This window comes from Ctenocephalides felis, unplaced genomic scaffold (genome assembly GCF_003426905.1).
Source record: "Ctenocephalides felis isolate EL2017-DRISC unplaced genomic scaffold, ASM342690v1 CF-g0.4_SCAFFOLD_01170, whole genome shotgun sequence".
NCBI classification, from domain to species: domain Eukaryota; kingdom Metazoa; phylum Arthropoda; class Insecta; order Siphonaptera; family Pulicidae; genus Ctenocephalides; species Ctenocephalides felis.
The window spans coordinates 40,126,798-40,144,606 of NW_020537324.1; the positions used below are offsets into that span (position 1 = coordinate 40,126,798).

The 17,809-nt window shown below is 29.0% G+C and overlaps 2 protein-coding genes across 2 annotated transcripts in view; both read left to right on the top strand.

The window, feature by feature from the left end:
• Positions 1–4,085, top strand: part of LOC113367223 — a 9,161-nt gene extending 5,076 nt beyond the window's left edge. Inside the window, exon 3 of the mRNA XM_026608850.1 lies at positions 3,946–4,085. Coding sequence (XP_026464635.1) covers positions 3,946–4,085 — 140 coding nt within the window. The remainder of the gene's footprint in view (positions 1–3,945) is intronic.
• The window catches only part of LOC113367224, a 104,428-nt gene continuing 90,065 nt past the window's right edge, over positions 3,447–17,809 (top strand). Inside the window, exons 1-5 of the mRNA XM_026608851.1 lie at positions 3,447–3,777; positions 3,932–4,160; positions 4,489–5,888; positions 5,973–6,488; positions 9,067–9,282. Coding sequence (XP_026464636.1) covers positions 4,141–4,160; positions 4,489–5,888; positions 5,973–6,488; positions 9,067–9,282 — 2,152 coding nt within the window. The 5' untranslated portion in view covers positions 3,447–3,777; positions 3,932–4,140. The remainder of the gene's footprint in view (positions 3,778–3,931; positions 4,161–4,488; positions 5,889–5,972; positions 6,489–9,066; positions 9,283–17,809) is intronic.

The following is a 17,809-nucleotide window of genomic DNA, read 5'->3' on the forward strand; positions in this document are numbered from 1 at the left end:
TGTAATATCATTTTATCATATTAGGCTGAGCACAAAGAGAATAGAAAATGTACATGAAAGTATATATTATTTAATATATATATATATATATATATTATATATATTTATTATATATAACCACAATTCATACCCGTATGTGTGTATATACGAGGTGTGTTCAAAAAGTACCCGGAATTACTAATAATTAAATTTCGCGGGTCTGGAGTGTCTGATTGTCAAAATTTTTTTTTTATTGTGTTGGTATACATGCCCCTAAAGTATGATGAAATTTTCAGCTATATTCACTGTTTACTTTGTCTGTGGTAGTCGCTAAGGTTCGACGTGTTTTTCTGAGCTCGGCGATTTTTACAATGGAAGAATTGAAAAGTCAAAGAATTTGTATTAAATTTTGCGTAAAAAATGAAATAAAGTGTTGCAAAGTGCAAAAACTCACCAGATATGGCTCCGTGTGACTTTTTCCTATTCCCAAAGTTGAAGAGACCCATGAAAGGACGGCGGTTTTCCTCGATTGAAGAAAATCGCTGAGAGTGCTCAAGGACATATCAAAAAGTGAATATCAAGGGTGCTTCGAAAATTGGAAAAAACGCTGGCATAAGTGTATTATATCTGGGGGGGGGACTACTTTGAAGGGAACCACATCAATGTAGACGAATAAATAAATATTTTTTTGAAAAAACGAAAATTCCGGGTACTTTTTGAACAGACCTCGTATATACATATATATATATATATATATATATATATATATATTTACATATATATTTATTTTGATTAACATTAAATTACCTAATTTCTATGATGTACAGTTCCTATTTGGGAATCTTTTCTACGCTATTGTTATTGTGCATTCAAATAACACATTACAAGTACACATTAACGGTGTTTTATCCCTTTGCACTAGCTAGAATTTTATCATTAATCGTGAATTTCCTTTAAATAAAAACTAGTTGGATTGGTATTTAGCCTTGAGGCAAGTTACATGAACTTCCCGATATGTGTAAATAATCGACTTAATCAATAAAAAATAAATTAATTTATGAGTGATTATAAGTATTCCGAGTGGATTTATTACACATCATTGCAAACGAACGAACGAGTATTTTCTAAAAGCAAATTTTCAAAAATCAATAATTTTAATTAATCAATAATTATAATTGAACCAGTTTCCGTAGAACTTTAATGTTTTACTATGTTCAAGACCAAGTACACTATCGTTATACCAACTATATCGTCTAATTTTATTTTTAACAAACGTCAAAAAAACTACTCATTTTCTCAAACTTTGATGATTGGTAAAAATTAAACTACTTGTCGTAAGGCCGTAATAATTCAGTAAGTTCTATAAGACCATGATATATAAATCGCCAAAAAAAGTTCAATAAAAATCGGCATAATTTTTTTTGTCAACAGTTAATTACAAAAAAACGGCTCGGTAGATTTTCACCTAAAACTAATCAGTATCATTCCCAACTAATATCTTTCGAACAGCTTTTGATTTTTTAAAATCGGTTTGGTAGTATGAGCTTAAATGTGGACGAAAGGTTTAACACTTTTTTCCAAATTACAAAGAAACGGCTCGGCCGATCGTCGCACAAAACTGAGAAACGATAATCTTCATCGAGATACATCAAATGCTTTTTAAATATCTGAAATCGGTTTAGGCGTTTTTGAGCAAACGTCGAAGAAAGTTCTAATTTTGACAAGTGCCAAAAAGATCATACTAATTTTTGCAAACTTTGACAAATTTTCAAGGCTAAACCAGTTGTCGTAGCGCCGTAATATTTTAGTATGATCTAGAAGACTATGGTATCTACCGTCAAAAAAATAATCATAAAAATCGTCGAATTTTTTTTTAAACTTTATTACAAGAAAACGGCCCGGCCGATCTCTACCAGAAACTAATCACCACGATTCCCAACCAATATCTTTCAAACGGTTTTTGAATTTTCAAGATCGATTTAGAATTGCGGGCTAAAACGTAGACGAAAAATTTTTCACTTTTCTGCGATTTATAAAGAAACGGCTTGGCCGATCGTCGCACAAAGTTCTCATCGAGATACATCGAGTGGCTTTTAAATTTTTGAAATCTGTCTAGCCGTTTCGAGAAATTGTCGATTTACGGCAAAAAATCTGTACATACACGCACACACACATACACATACTTTTTCCAAACTTGGTCTCATTCGATTCAGAATGGCTTTAAACGTCGAGAAAACATAAAATTAGCAATTCGGATTTTTTTATGAAAACATAAACTTCTCCTTCGGGAAGTTAAAAAGATCAACGATTATACTTTGCCTGTCATTTGACCGTTCCTGAAAATCTATATAATGTGATTCCCTTTATCATCATTAAACGACGCAGATAATAATATTTCTTGCAATATCAAAATGCAATTATCAACACTCATAAACTTTTCCTGTGACATAGCCAAACCTAAATTAACCTTTGCACTAGCTAGATTTTTTTTTTAATTTGAAAATTTGCTTTATTTGACTTAAATACATACATTGAACACTAGCTAGAATTTCACCATTAATTATTTCATTAGTGTTTTTAGTATGTTCTCTAAACTGACTTAATATATAATTACGAGTCCTAATGTTCAATATTAGTGGGAGATCAGCAAAGATTTCAGCACATTTCAGACTTCATTCTTATTGTTTTTCCTGTGTTCATTCATCTCATATCAATACTTGTATACTTGTGAATGTGTTTAGTAAACCGTCTAAACATTTTACAATTATGCGTATTTTCCTTTTAAACTGCTGAAAAAATCGATGTAGAATTATTAGTTATGAACCTACATAATTAGAACAAGAATAATTTATATTTAGTTATTCAATAACATACCTTTTAGAGAGCTGATACGAATTCTCTTTGTCTATTTATACCCTTAAAACTTCTAGTATTGATACAGTTAAATGTCTCAAATATTTCTGAATTATTTAACTGTAATCATATCAGAATAGTACAATCAAATGAAAGTAATTTAAAGTATGCATATTAATAACAGTACTCACTTAGATTGAAAGCCGGCAAATATTATTAACCATTTTATTCTTACTTCGTCGTTTCTTGCTGGAACTACATAATACATGCATTTTTCTTGGTGTTTCTTCATCGTTAAACAATGCACTTATACAGCTTATTTGTTTTTTACTTTAACAAGCGTTTATTATATTGTCTAGGTAATCACTTGACAAAAAAATTATTACAATTGACGCCACGTTTGATTTACATCTCTGTCACTGTCATATTCGATAATTCGATCAAAATGAAAATAAGCGCGACCGGCGAAAGGGGCTCTAACTAAACTCGGACTACAGACATTTGTTCGGAGATTACCGGCCATGACTGGGTTATGTTTACTTATCTATGGGTGGGGCTCATAGACCTATCAATCTAATCTAATATAAGGTCTAATAAGACTAATAATATAAATAACTAATAAGGTCTAATAATATAAATCTAATAAGACAATCTATCTAAGGTCTATGTATCCAAGGTCTATGGTGGGGCTACTGAACAATATGCGATGACCAGCGCCTAATGTGTGATACATCACCTAGTTTTCCGAATCAAAAAAACTGAAGAGTGAAACGTCTGCATTATGTATTATTACGAGCCCTGGTGACATTTTGCAAAAATGGCTGGAGGGATTGACGTTAGTTCGAGAAAACCAAGAAGAGCTTGGGGGACGCCTGCTTATAAAGTTAGAAATAATTTTGGATATTCCGGTGTAATTGTTGGCAGTTTAATTGGGGCGATTTTTTAGTAAGGGCCGGAAACAATATCTACTTGATTTGCATTATGTATAAGATTTTGTGTAATTATAACCATAACGAATTTTAAAACTATTTGGAAAATAATAGATGATTTTCTTAAAATAGCAATAATATCTTGTCCATAAAATGTGTAATCATTTCAGCTTCTCTGTATCAGAAAACACGAGATTGAAATGTAAAGAATTTTTCTTTACACCGACTGATCATGAAATTGAGAAAAAACTTAGAATGTCTTTCACCCCACTGACACCTTCTGATTTAATTAAACAGGGTAGAGAAGAAGAAAAAGATCAATGATTGATGTGCTTTTTGTAAATAAAAATTTTGGAATAGTGTTGCATATTCATCAAAGATGAAATCAACTAATAATAGGTATAAAAATTATTTATCAATATGTTAGATTAACTTATGTTTGTCAAAATATTGAATTTAAATATTAAGTAAATAAAATACTTTGAAAATTATAACGTTTATTAATATGCCTTTTTAATGTTTGGACATGAAATCAATTTATATTTAATTTTCTGTCATAACCTAAAAATTTACATTAATAATTGGAGTAAATATATTTTAATTCTCAAGGGTTGTGAAATATTTATGGATTTTTTTAGCTTGTAATAATAGTTGAATTAAAATTTGTCCAGAACAAATTTAGATTTCCATGTGTATTAAGTTTGATTGAACTTTCTTTTGATTTCAGTGAAAAGTTTGAAAGTCAAATGTTAATCAGATATTTTGAATGTCCTGCATCTTCTAGAAGGGCTAATAGTGAAAACAAAATACTTGCATTAAATGATAAAACTTGTTTAGAGACTGCAGGTGAATTTGGTGATAGAGAGCCTTATATGAATTTTAATGAAACTGTTGACTTGAAATTAACAAATCCCACTAAAAGCCCAAGTATTCAAAAACATTATGCAAAGAATAGTAAAAACAGGAAGTGTAGAAGAAAAAATGACAACAAGCAACCAAAAATAAAAAAAGCTTTAGCTAAGGTATCTAATTATGAGGATAAACTTATGGAAGCCTATACTGAACAATCATTAATTGATGGATTTAATCCGGAAGATACACAAGTTGCCCTGGCCTTATCATTATCAACAAATGATTATAATATACGCAGTTTACCAAATACTCAAGTTCGAATGCACACTCTTAAGCAAACACTTGAGCAATTTGGTTTTAAAAATTCAAAACCTCGAGTTGTCAATTCAAATAGAGTGAATATTGCATTAAATAACATAAAATCAGCATTACTTCAAAGAAATACAGAACTGCAGAATCAAATTATGGAGCACAATATTGTTCATATTTTGAATGAACAAAAATGTACTCATCACAAATCTGACAAATATGCAAAATTTAGAATCTATTCTGACATTATATTATGCCATGTTTCGAAGATAAATGACTTATATAAAGTGAGTGCTGATGGATTGCTGAGTTATAATGGTTTGTCATTAGTAAACATAGATGACAGTGTTTTTGACTCACTTTTAAAAGATTGGGATAGTATTCCTGGTCGAAGTGGACATGTATGTGACGCTAATTCAAAATGGGTGAATGAAGATACGGGGGCAAATATGGTAATATCGAATAAAACTGATAAACAGCTGCATGAAATGTTAAAATACCAGGAGCAACATTTAAAAAATTGTATCGTAAAAATGAAAAAAGATTCAAAAAGTGTTATTTTAAACACTGCCTCAAGTGTATTCCAACCATTAAATAATTTGAATAATAACTTGCAAGTATCATATCGGATTGAATATTGCAAATCTCCTGATTTGTTTTCTGATTGTGAAGAAAGCTATCATAGAGACAATAAAAGTTTTTATGAAGAAAATGAGAAAGATAATATGGATAGTATTAAATTTTGCAAAGAAGATGAATTTGAGTCAGCTATTAGTGAGAACTCTTTACATATTAGAGCAAATAGAAATGTGACTGAATATGAAACATATCATGAAACAATGCCTTCAAATTTTTGCCTTAATCGTTTTTTTAATGACTTAAATAGTTTATCAAAACATGATACTTCTACAGGCAAAAATACTTTGATTGAATCTTTTGATATTTTTGATTATAATTCTCTTCAAAGTATAGAATCAAATAACAGTGTTCCAAATAATTCACATGTAATAAAACAAATTAATGATGACTTAAAATCAAATAATTTTAAAGATGAAATGAATGAATCATTATCAATATCACATTTGGAAAGAAATTTCTTAAAATATGCTGATGATAGTAATAAAGAATCTAGCAATAATTTAAAGAAATTGTCTGTAGTAATAAACAGTCAAGAGAAGCTGATTTGTGATGAAATTGCATTGTTTCCTAAATGTAAAAATATATCAGGTTGTCACAATACTTTTAAAAAAAATAGTTTCAGACATAAATTAGAAAGTGAATTTCTTAGTCTGATTGCAACAAATAATAAATTTGATTACAATAACAAGGATTTAAATGTATATATGATAAGTAGCTTGGGGCATCGAGATTGCTCCCAAAGTCTAAATGAATCTTCTTTAATATTGGAGAAAAATGTACATAACAATGAACTACATACAAAAGAAAGGAAAAAAAGTAATATATTCACAGATGATGGAGAAAATATAATACAGAATTCACATTTTTTTTCAAATGAACTCTCAAATAAAAAAAAATGTTCTGAAGATTTTCAAAGCAATAATAATTGTAAGCCACATTAGCAAGAAAATTACTTATGCTAAATCATTTATTTTTAATTATATATATATATATATATATATATATATATATATATGTATATATATATATATATATATATATATATATATATATATATATGAGTGAGTTCTTGAGGGCGATACATCAAACAAAGAAAAGGCAAAGATTTATAAAATAATCTTTAATTCCAAACGTTTCAACGTCAGTCGATCTAAAAACAGTATAAAAATTGATATAACAAAAAATTAACAGAACAGCAACACTTAACAACAAACAGAATATGAAAGATAGAAAAGATTATAAAAACTAGATATTAAATAGATAAAAAAGAAAAAAGAATAGATAAGAGAGATATAGAAAAAGATATATATAGAGATATAGAGATATATAAATAGTATATAGATATATAGATATATATATATATATAGATATATATATAAAAATATATATATATATATAGAGACAGAGGTACATATATACAGATAGACAGAGAATATATATACACATACATATATACATATAGACATACAAACATACAAAAAACATACATATACATCACATATACATATATACAGACACATAGACATAGACACAGATATACACAGATATACATATATAGATATATATATAGACATATAGATATATATATATATATATAAAATATATATATATATATATATATATATATTCAATAGATAACTGGTTTTCAATATATTGATTGTTTCTTTTCCGAACAGTAAATCCAATATAAAAACAATTTGTTTTTGAAGATGTTTAATACACGTTTCGGAACTAGTACGTTCCTCATATACTATCGAAACGTCGTATAAACATACTTCAAAAAACAAATTGTTTTTATTATGATTTATGTTCAAAAGAAACATCAATACATATATATTTATATATACATATATATATATATATATATATATATATATACACTGATGATGACATTAAATTGAATGTTGAAATGTTTGAAATTAAAGATTAATTTATAAATCTTTTTTTTTCCTTTTATGTATCGCCCTATAAAAATTTACTCATATATATATATATATATATATATATATATATATATATATATATATGGAAATATGAACAAACAACACTCTTTTTAGCTCTAATTTATTAAGTAATCATTTTCACAACGATTTCAAACGATTCCACTTTACTGTTCTCCATAATCATTGACGTTCTTCCGCTTTGCTTGGCCAGGTGGAGTGACCAACCCTACCTACATGTAGGGGAGTTTTGCACACGGTAGCTATTTTATTTCACTCCTACCCTATGTTCCTAACCACTAAGCAGGCTTAGCGAGCCAAGAACAGGGAGGGCTTTCTCCAATCCACACGTGGAGACGCGCCCGGTAGCAGTTTCTCCTCAGCCCCGAGGTCTGTATGTATGTATATATATATATATGTGTGTGTATATATGTATATATATATATGTATGTGTGTATATATGTATATATATGTATATATATGTGAATATATGTGTATGTATATATGTGTGTATTTATCTATGTATGTGCATGTTGTATATGTGTTGTTTTGTACTTTGGGTATACATTTGTATATATGAGTATGTATATATATCTACATACATTTTTAATTAGAACAATTTAAAACAAATTTTATAAACAAACCGTTTGTTTCATAGAATATTTTTTCCCCTAACGACATCTATTTTTCAACTGGACCCTAATCCTTCCTTTCCTATCGCGTGACTATTGAATTTCAAGTGGTTTTCAAGTGATTAGAGAATTCGGACTTCGACGATCGTTGGTGTGGCAGAAGACAGTGTATCGAGCGACTTGTAACGAATAACACATAATGCTAATTTAGGTTTCCATATTTTAAATTTTAAATTATGACACACTGATGATGAGACAAACCTAGTCTCGAAACGTTTATGAAAATTATTATTTAATAAATTAGTGCTAAAAAGAGTGTTGTTTGTTCATATTTCCAAATTAATATCTATTATCCACTCAGAATACATTTGTTATATATATATATATATATATATATATATATATATATATATATATTAAATGGTAGAGTCTTGAACTTGTGTATATTTTGTAGAGTTTCGGACAAGAATCCAAAAAGTAATAAAAAAAAAAAAAGTTTTATAATAAACAGGATCCTGTTATATAATCCACTCATTTATTTTTATCATTTTCATTTTGATCATATTATCATATTTCTGTACATTATTTTTTCAACTAATTTATTAATCAAAAAATCCATTTTCTTTTCTTAAACATATTGTTTGCTTAAATCTCATCAAGATCATGTTTCTTGACAGATGTCTTGAAGATGGAACTACCTAGTTCCGAAACGTCGAAATAAATAAAGAAATAGTTTATTAAAAAACTTTTTTGTTTGTTTTTTATTACTTTTTGGATTCTTGTTCGAAACTCTACAATATATATATATATATATATATATATATATATATATATATATATATATATATATATATATATATATATATATATATATAATATATATACATGTATATATATATATATATATATATATAATTTATTAACTACAACCAGGTTCTTCTAACATTGAGTCACTTCTACAAGATGGTACAATGCTTTTATCAGATGGAGAAATAAAATACTCAACGAGTACCCCATTTAAAAAATATAGTCTCAGATCAGGTGCTAAATTTAATTCTTCAAAATTAAATTTGCAAGGAAGAAATCTTCTTAATTCTTCATGTTGTTTTTCAAACCAGAAAGAACTAGATATTATGCAATCAGAATCAGGTGAGTTGATTATGAAATATATATCGCTAAGAGATCCTCTACAATCTACATACATGTACATAGAAGCATGCATTTCAATAGGATTGAATTAAATGTGTATATATATCTTATATATAAAAATGGAGCTCTCGATCAAATGATTCGGTAAAACTCGAAAACGGCTAAACCGATTTAGCCAGTCTTAGCCTTGAAAAATTCGTGCCAATCCAGAGTTGGTCGGAAAGGTGAGATAATATTTCAAAATCGCGTAGAAACTTTACATTTTCAATTTGAAATTTTTTGTAGAAGCGTAATTTAAATAAAACAATGGACGGTGGCAAATGTCAAACGTTTTTGACAGATGATATTTAATTACGTTTAATAGGATGTTTTACGTGAATATTATTTAATTATTATTAAATTGTAGTAAGTAGTTTTGTTTGTAGTTTGATTTAAATACAAAAACGTTAGTAAACGGCCCGCAAGTGTTCCTAGAGACTCATTGGTATTTATAAAACATTTTATAGGTTATATTATTTTTTATTTACGTTATTTAAATTCAGAACCTAAATTTGGATGATTAAATCCAATCGATTAAATGGACATTTTGTCTAATAACATTTTCCCAGTTATAATTTCCCAGAATTCATCGAGGAATAGATAGTAATATATGAAGGTCCGGAGTTAAAAAGGTCCACCACCGATGTGTCAAAAATCAGTAAAGTTAAGCATTGTTTAACAACAATATTTGAAAGTAGAAAAAAAAATGTATAACCAGCTATAACCTTGATTTTTATGACTTTGCTATCGCGAGATAAACGGTAATCTTTGAAAATCCATAATAAAAGTATTTTCTTCCGTTGGTAGTTTTTTAGCATTAGTTAAAAATGTAATTATTTTGCCAAATACCTTTAAAATTAAAATAACTTTAAACGAGTTTGCCACCTGGCCGTTACAAGTTAAACCGCCTATAGGGTAAAAAGGTCTAGATAACAAATTTTTGAAAGACAGCAAAAAAGCACAATTCTACAATTATAAAGTAGTTGGCAGTTTTACTGAATGTAGTCAGATAATTGTTCGTTTGAAATGTGTTTTTGTTGTGATATAATTGGTTTGATTTTTATAATATAATTAATATTTGCTCAAAGTCAAATTGGACCTTTGTGCCTCTCTCTGCTGTACATATATACTTTTTATTGAATTTACTTTAATTCATCGAATGTTACTTGAAACTTTTCAAAAAGCAGGTTAAAGAAGAAATACTTAATTCATTTTCTATCTCTCCTCGCAAAAATTTGAAAATATTGTATAAGCTCAGTAGTATTATTTACAATTATACACAAAATCCAGAATCCAAAAAGAATCTGAAAAACTTGCAACGTAATCAATAAGTCACATATATATGTGACTTATTGATATATATTTATATATATTTAATATATTTGATATATATTTATATATATTTAATAATCTTCCGCATCATCTAATTATTACAGCTATAAAGAAAAGATGGATGCAAATAGTTGAGTTTACATATTTACCGATAGAAACTTTTATTTTAGAAATTGATTTACTTTTAAAAGCATCATATTTCACTTTTAATAAAAAATATTATACAATGTAGAGAGGTTATCCAATGGGCAGCCCCTTAAGTCCTGTTTTAGCCGATTTAGTATTACAAGATTTGGAAAATCATGTTTTAAACACTTTACCTTCCAAATCTTTGGTTTATTTCAGATATGTCTATGACACGTTAATATTACTTAATAATAAAGATATAGATAATGTTTTCAAAAATTTCAATGAGTACAATTCATATTTACAAATCACGCAGGAGCTAGGAAATGATTCTTTGTTACATTTTCTTGACGTAAAACTTATTAATGGAGGCGGTGTATGTTTCTCAGATTTTTTTTCACAGATTTTCTTCATTGAAACAATTATGATTTTTATATTCCAACACTAAAGAAAAAACGAAAACGAAACTCCTTTAACAAAAAAGAAAGATATAGTTTATAAAGTAAATTGTTTGGATTGTAATTGCTCTTATATTGGCCAGACCTGCCAAAACTTAGAAAAAAGACTCAGAGGCAACATGACTTACAATGCGAAAAAATAGATAACAAAAAATTTAAAAGTACACTTGTGGATCATGCTAATATCAACAACCATAAGTTTGATTTTGACAATGCCTAAATCTTATTCCACGAAAAAGACTTATTTAAACGGAGCATGGCAGAATCAATGTTAATAGTTTGGACCATATTAGTATAGTAATAAGTATATAGTATATTAGTATATTATCTAGGGTTCGGACCAACAATAGCATAAATCTGAGAACCGACACAAATATTTTACACGACACTTATATAAACATCATTAATAATTTATAATTGTTTCATTTATCTTATTCTCTTCAATACATTAATCTGTTTTTTCATATTTATCGATTTTTGTATGCGAGCGCATTCCTTTTGTTTACATTTTAATGTTACCCATCCTGTCTCCGTCACTACTTCAGATTTGTTTCAAATATTTTTTCAAGTGTCACATGTCTTTTAGTACCGTGTCAAGCATTGAATGAAACAATTGTCACTTGTCAATGCAAGGAATAGTTGGTGTTTTTTATATTCAAAAGTTAAATATAGTTTAAATAAAATATTAAAGAATGTATAGTATAGTTGTGTTAAAAATCTGAGTGTTGCTTTGTTACATATTTAACATTTAATATACGTTCCACTCATATCACAAAATTCTATAAATAAACAAATAAAGAAATAGTTTATTAAAAAACTTTTTTTGTTTTTTATTACTTTTTGGATTTTTGTTCGAAACTCTACAACATATATATATATATATATATACATATATATATATATATATATATATATATATAATATATATATACAGTAAACCCTCGCTTTACGCGGCAAGTGCGTACCGTGCAGTATGGGAACCGTGCTATAAGAAACTCGTATTTAACATACAATTCAGGCTAATTCGTAGTGCGTTCTATGGAACCTTACATAGTGCAGTATGGGATCCGTGCTATGAGAGACTCAGAGTTGGTACAAATCGTACCATTTTTATCGCGCTGTATGGAGACCAAGGAATACAACTTGAAGTAGGAGTAATACGGACGAAATGACATTTATGACATTGACACCTTATTCAAAAATTGGCGCGACACAGTAGTCAGCTCAAACGTGTTCTTAGGCAGCTATTATATAATCAAGCATGTCTAAAAGATAACAGTCGATAACAAAATTTACATCAATACCCGTTTGCACAACGAACTTATGGGCTGCTTACTAAATACCGTGTAATAAGAAGTCCGTGTAGTCGGAGGGATGTCGGATTTTTAGCTCCGTGTAGTATGGGAACCGTGTACCCAGAGTGCCGTGTAAAGCGAGGGCCTACTGTATATATATATATATATATATATATATATATATATATATATTATATTATTAGGTGTATAAATATCAAACCGTCCTTTTTTAAGTTGAAAAAACACGTTTATTGTAAGAAAATGGTACAAATTATTTTATTCAAAGTATTTGCCATCGTTTGCCACACATTTTTGCCATCTTTCCGCCAAATTGTGAATGCCTTGCCAGTAGAAGCGTTTGTTTTTTGAAGCAAACCATTCACCGAGCCAGTTTTCCACTTCTTCGTAAGTGCTGTTCAGCAAGCGCGTGTCCCATGAAGCAAACAAGTGGAAGTCAGAAGGCGCCAAGTCTGGTGAGTAGGGCGGGTGGGGTAAGACATCCCAGTGAATTGCGGCAATGGTGTCTCTGACCGGTTTTGATCATGTTGGAAAATCACTTTTTTGTGTCTGGTGACCCATGCTGGTCGCTTTTCAAGCAATGCATCATTCAAATTCATTATTTGCTGTCGATAACGTTGGGTATTAACAGTTTTGCCTGGTTTTAGAAGCTCATAATAAATCACACCCTCCTGATCCCACCATTTTGGCCTCGCAGTCGATGTTGAGGGTTGACCATCGACCCATGATTTTTTGCGTTTGAGATTCTCAAAATAGATCAATTTTTCATCCCCAGTCACGATTCGATGAAAAAAAGCTCTTTCTTTCGTGCCTTTCGAGAAGAATTTCACAAGTGGTTTTTCGGTTTTCCTGTTGTCTTTCGTTTAATTCATGTGGCACCCATTTTCCACACTTTTGAATCTTGTCCATAGCTTTTAAACGTAAGGAAATGCTTGCTTGTGTCACATTTAATTGTTCTGCAAGTTGTTTTTGAGTTTGACTGTCATCGTCATCGAGCAATGCTTGCAGTTCGGCATTTTCAAACTTTTTTGGTGGTCTTCCACGTTCTTCGTTTCTCAAATCAAAATTACCACTTCTGAATCGTCGAAACCACTCCTTGCACTGTGTTTCGGACAGAGCATGGTTACCGTAAGCCCAACAAATGATGACTTTCAGCAGCACTTTTTTTCAAATGAAAGAAGGTTCCCGCAAAATGAAAGAAGATCCCCGCAAAACCACATTTTCTGGCGCTGAATTCGACATTTTCAAAATGATGAAAAGCAATGTTCTGGTACGAATATTGAAACAGTGGGTATTTTTTATTATGGACAGATGTCAAAACAATAAGAAACTAGTGGGGTGTATGGCATCGTGCCTTAAGGCAAATTGCTGGAACATCCCGTACCGTAACGAAATGTTCGAGGAATACTGAATGTTTTGAAATAGATTATTATTAATATTGTAACATTGTCCAATATTTATAAGAATTATATAAACTGAATTGCAAAGTTGAAATTATTTGTTTAAAATATATTAGAACTACAGTCAGAATTAAAAATAAAATCTGAATTATTTTCGATATACAAATTTTTTTCCCCCAAAATCAATTATTTTGTTAAGACAAGCAGAAAGTTCTTTGAATCATATAAATCGGACGCTTAGTTCTCTCAAAAACTGCCATTTTTTACATATTTAGCTCCGTATCTTCGAAATGGCTGGACCTGCCTTTGCCAAAAACTAATAAACACTTTTCCCAGTCATTACTAATTGAATGTTTTTTAGATCATTCAAATCGTATACTCCGTTCTCTCAAAAACTCAATTTATATTTTCTGCACTCTTTGCTCCGCATCTCCGAAACGGCTGGACCTGCCTTTGCCAAAAACTAATCAGCTTTTCTCCCTATTAATAGGAATCGAATGTTTTTTGAACCATTCAAATCGGTTGATCCGTGCGCCCGAAAACGTGACTGGAAATTTGTATCCATACATACATACACACACACACATACACACACATCCATTTTTTCTGAAGTATGCCAAAATGTTCAAAAACATTCAAACCGTCGAGAAATGTAAAAATTTTTAATTTCGGTTTTCGGCCCATTGCAATAACTTACCCTACGGGAAGTTAAAAGCTGACAGACTACTAGAGCCATCTATATATGAATTAATATGGCCATCTGTAAATGGCGGGCGGTTTGAAATTTATACACTATATATATATATATATATATATACATATATATACTAGCTGACCCGGCAAACGTTGTTTTGCTAAGAATATTAATACTTTAAGTGTATAAGGATGTGTTGTTTGATTGCTATAAATCCCATTAGCTTGTCTATATTTCATCAATACAATCAAACTGGAAGTTTTATACACTTTCTACAGAAAACATGGTATAATTCAATCCAAGTCATTTTTGGTCTTTCGACTTATTGATTACGTTTCAAGTTTTTCAGATTCTTTTTTGATTCAGGATTTTGTGTATAATTGTAAAAAATACTACTGAGCTTATACAAAATTTTCAAATTACTGCGAGGAGAGAGAAGAGATAGAAAATGAATTAAGTATTTCTTCTTTCATCTGCTTTTTGAAAAGTTTCAAGTAACATTCGATGAATTGAAGTAAATTTAATAAAAAGTATATGTGTAGAGCAGCAATATAAACTATATTATGAAAAGCAAATCAATTATATCACAACAAATAACACATTTCAAACGAACAATTATCTGACTACGTTCAGTAAAACTGCCAGCTACTTCATCATTGTAAAAATGTGCTTTTTTGCCGTCTTTCAAAAAATTATTATCCAGACCTTTTTAGTTAGTTTAGTCTTATTTTAATTTTAAAGGTGTTTTACAAAATAATTACACTTTTAACTAATGCCAAAAAACTACCAACGGAAGAAAATACTTTTATTATAGATTTTCAAAGATTACAGTTTATCTCCAGATAGCAAAGTCATAAGAATCAAGGTTATAGCTGGTTATACATCTTTTTTTTTCCTTTACTTTTCAATTCCTTGTTAAACAATGCTTAACTTTACTGATTTTTGACACATAGGTGGTGGACCTTTTTAACCCCGGACTATCATATATTACTATCTATTCTTCGATAAATTCCGGAAAATTATAACTGGGAAAATGTTATTCGACAAAATGTCCCTTTGATCGATACCAAATTTAGGTTCTGAATTTAAATAACATAAATAAAAATTAATATAACCTAAAAAATATTTTATAAATACCAATGAGTATATAATTATACAAATGAGATCTTTCAGAGCACCGTGTTTGAGAAAAATATGCCAAAAATTGCATTTTCATATTAACATTTCAAAAAACTTGATATTTTGAGTCTCTAGTAACACTTGCGGCCCGTTTACTAACGTTTTTGTATATAAATAAAACTACAAACAAAACTACTTACTACAATTTAATCATAAATACATAATATTCACGTAAAACATCCTATTAAATGTAATTAAACATCATCTGTCAAAAACGTTTGACATTTCACTTATTAGCTACCGTCCATTGTTTTATTCAAGGTACGCTTCTATTAAAAATTTTAAATTGAAAATGTAAAGTTTCTACGGAATTTTGAAATAATATCTCACCTTTCCGACCACATACTGATTAGCACGAATTTTTCAAGACTGGCCAAATCGATTCAGCCGTTTTCGAGTTTTACTTGGACATTTGAAAGAGAGCTCCATTTTTATATATAAGATATATATATATATATATATATATATATATATATGAGTAAATTCTTCAAGGGCATACATCAAATAAAAGGCAAAGATTTAGAAGTTAATCTTTAATTTTTCCAAACGTTTCGACATAGTATTTTATGTCATCATCAGTGGATATAAATATGGTCTTACATCAGTAGCTAGCGCAAGGAACATAATTTTGCACTATCATATATACATTAACTTGTTTTTTTTCTATATTATTTTGTTGAACAGAGTATAGCAAAATATTTGTGAAATATATAATATATTTTGCTACTACAGCCTCGGGCTCTGTCACATAAACTACGTTCTCTGTGCAAAATATATTATATATTTCACAAATATTTTGCTATACTCTGTTCAACAAAATAATATAATAAAAAAAAACAAGTTAATGTATATATGATTATGTTCCTTGCGCTAGCTACTGATGTAAGACCATATTTATATCCACTGATGATGACATAAAATACTAAATCTTTGCCTTTTATTTGATGTATGCCCTTGAAGAACTTACTCATATTTCTCAACATCAAAATTAACTACTTTAACATATATATATATATATATATATATATATATATATATATATATATATATATTAATGTGTAATAGCAATCAATAATGCTGATTAACTTAAAATCAATATCGATTGCAGTCATTATAACCATCAGCAAATATTTTAAATACGCCATCCTAAAGTGTTTGTAGTCCTATTTTAGCAGTATATAAAGACCCGATATTACTTGGTAAAGGTGCGTCCACACCTAACGAACGAACACGAACGAACATAAATGAACGTACGAGAACGAACGGCAATAGATCGTTGTGGACCCGACAGACGTTGTCCTGTACCCACATCTACATTTTTTTAATATCCTATACTAATATTTACCGTTCAGTTAAAAATAATAATTATTGTTTCTCGAACTACTATTTACACAAATATATGAGTGATGTTAAATGTAGAACTGCTTCAAATAAAATTATGATTCTCAATTCCCACAGTTAAATTATCCCTTTAACAAATATTAAAATATGTTCAATAAAATTGTATATTAAAAATTATACACTGCAATTTATAGAACAAATTTATTTCCAATAGCTCAGTTTATTTTAATGCCAAGGGTTATCCAATATTTTTAGTCATACCTGTAATTATGGATGTATAAAATAATGATTTTTTGTTTATTCACGACTAAAACATTGGTTTTCCAAATTTATCACACAAAAAATCATCGTCTGCCTTTGTGATATAGCATAAAATATACGTATTGGAAATTGAAGTCTTTTAAAAGGTATAACAAATTTAGATAGAATTAATAGATAGCATTCACGGTATACGTACAATATCACCTTGAATTTTTTTTACCCAAAATAATTGCTTCGATAATGTTGTCTATAATTTTTATAATTTCGTGGCATATTTTAACTGGCTTTTAGTAATTTTTATATCTACATTACATTTTTCTCACTAATAATTCAATATACATTATTACTTAAGTTCGTATTTGAAGTGAATTTGTCAAATCCTGT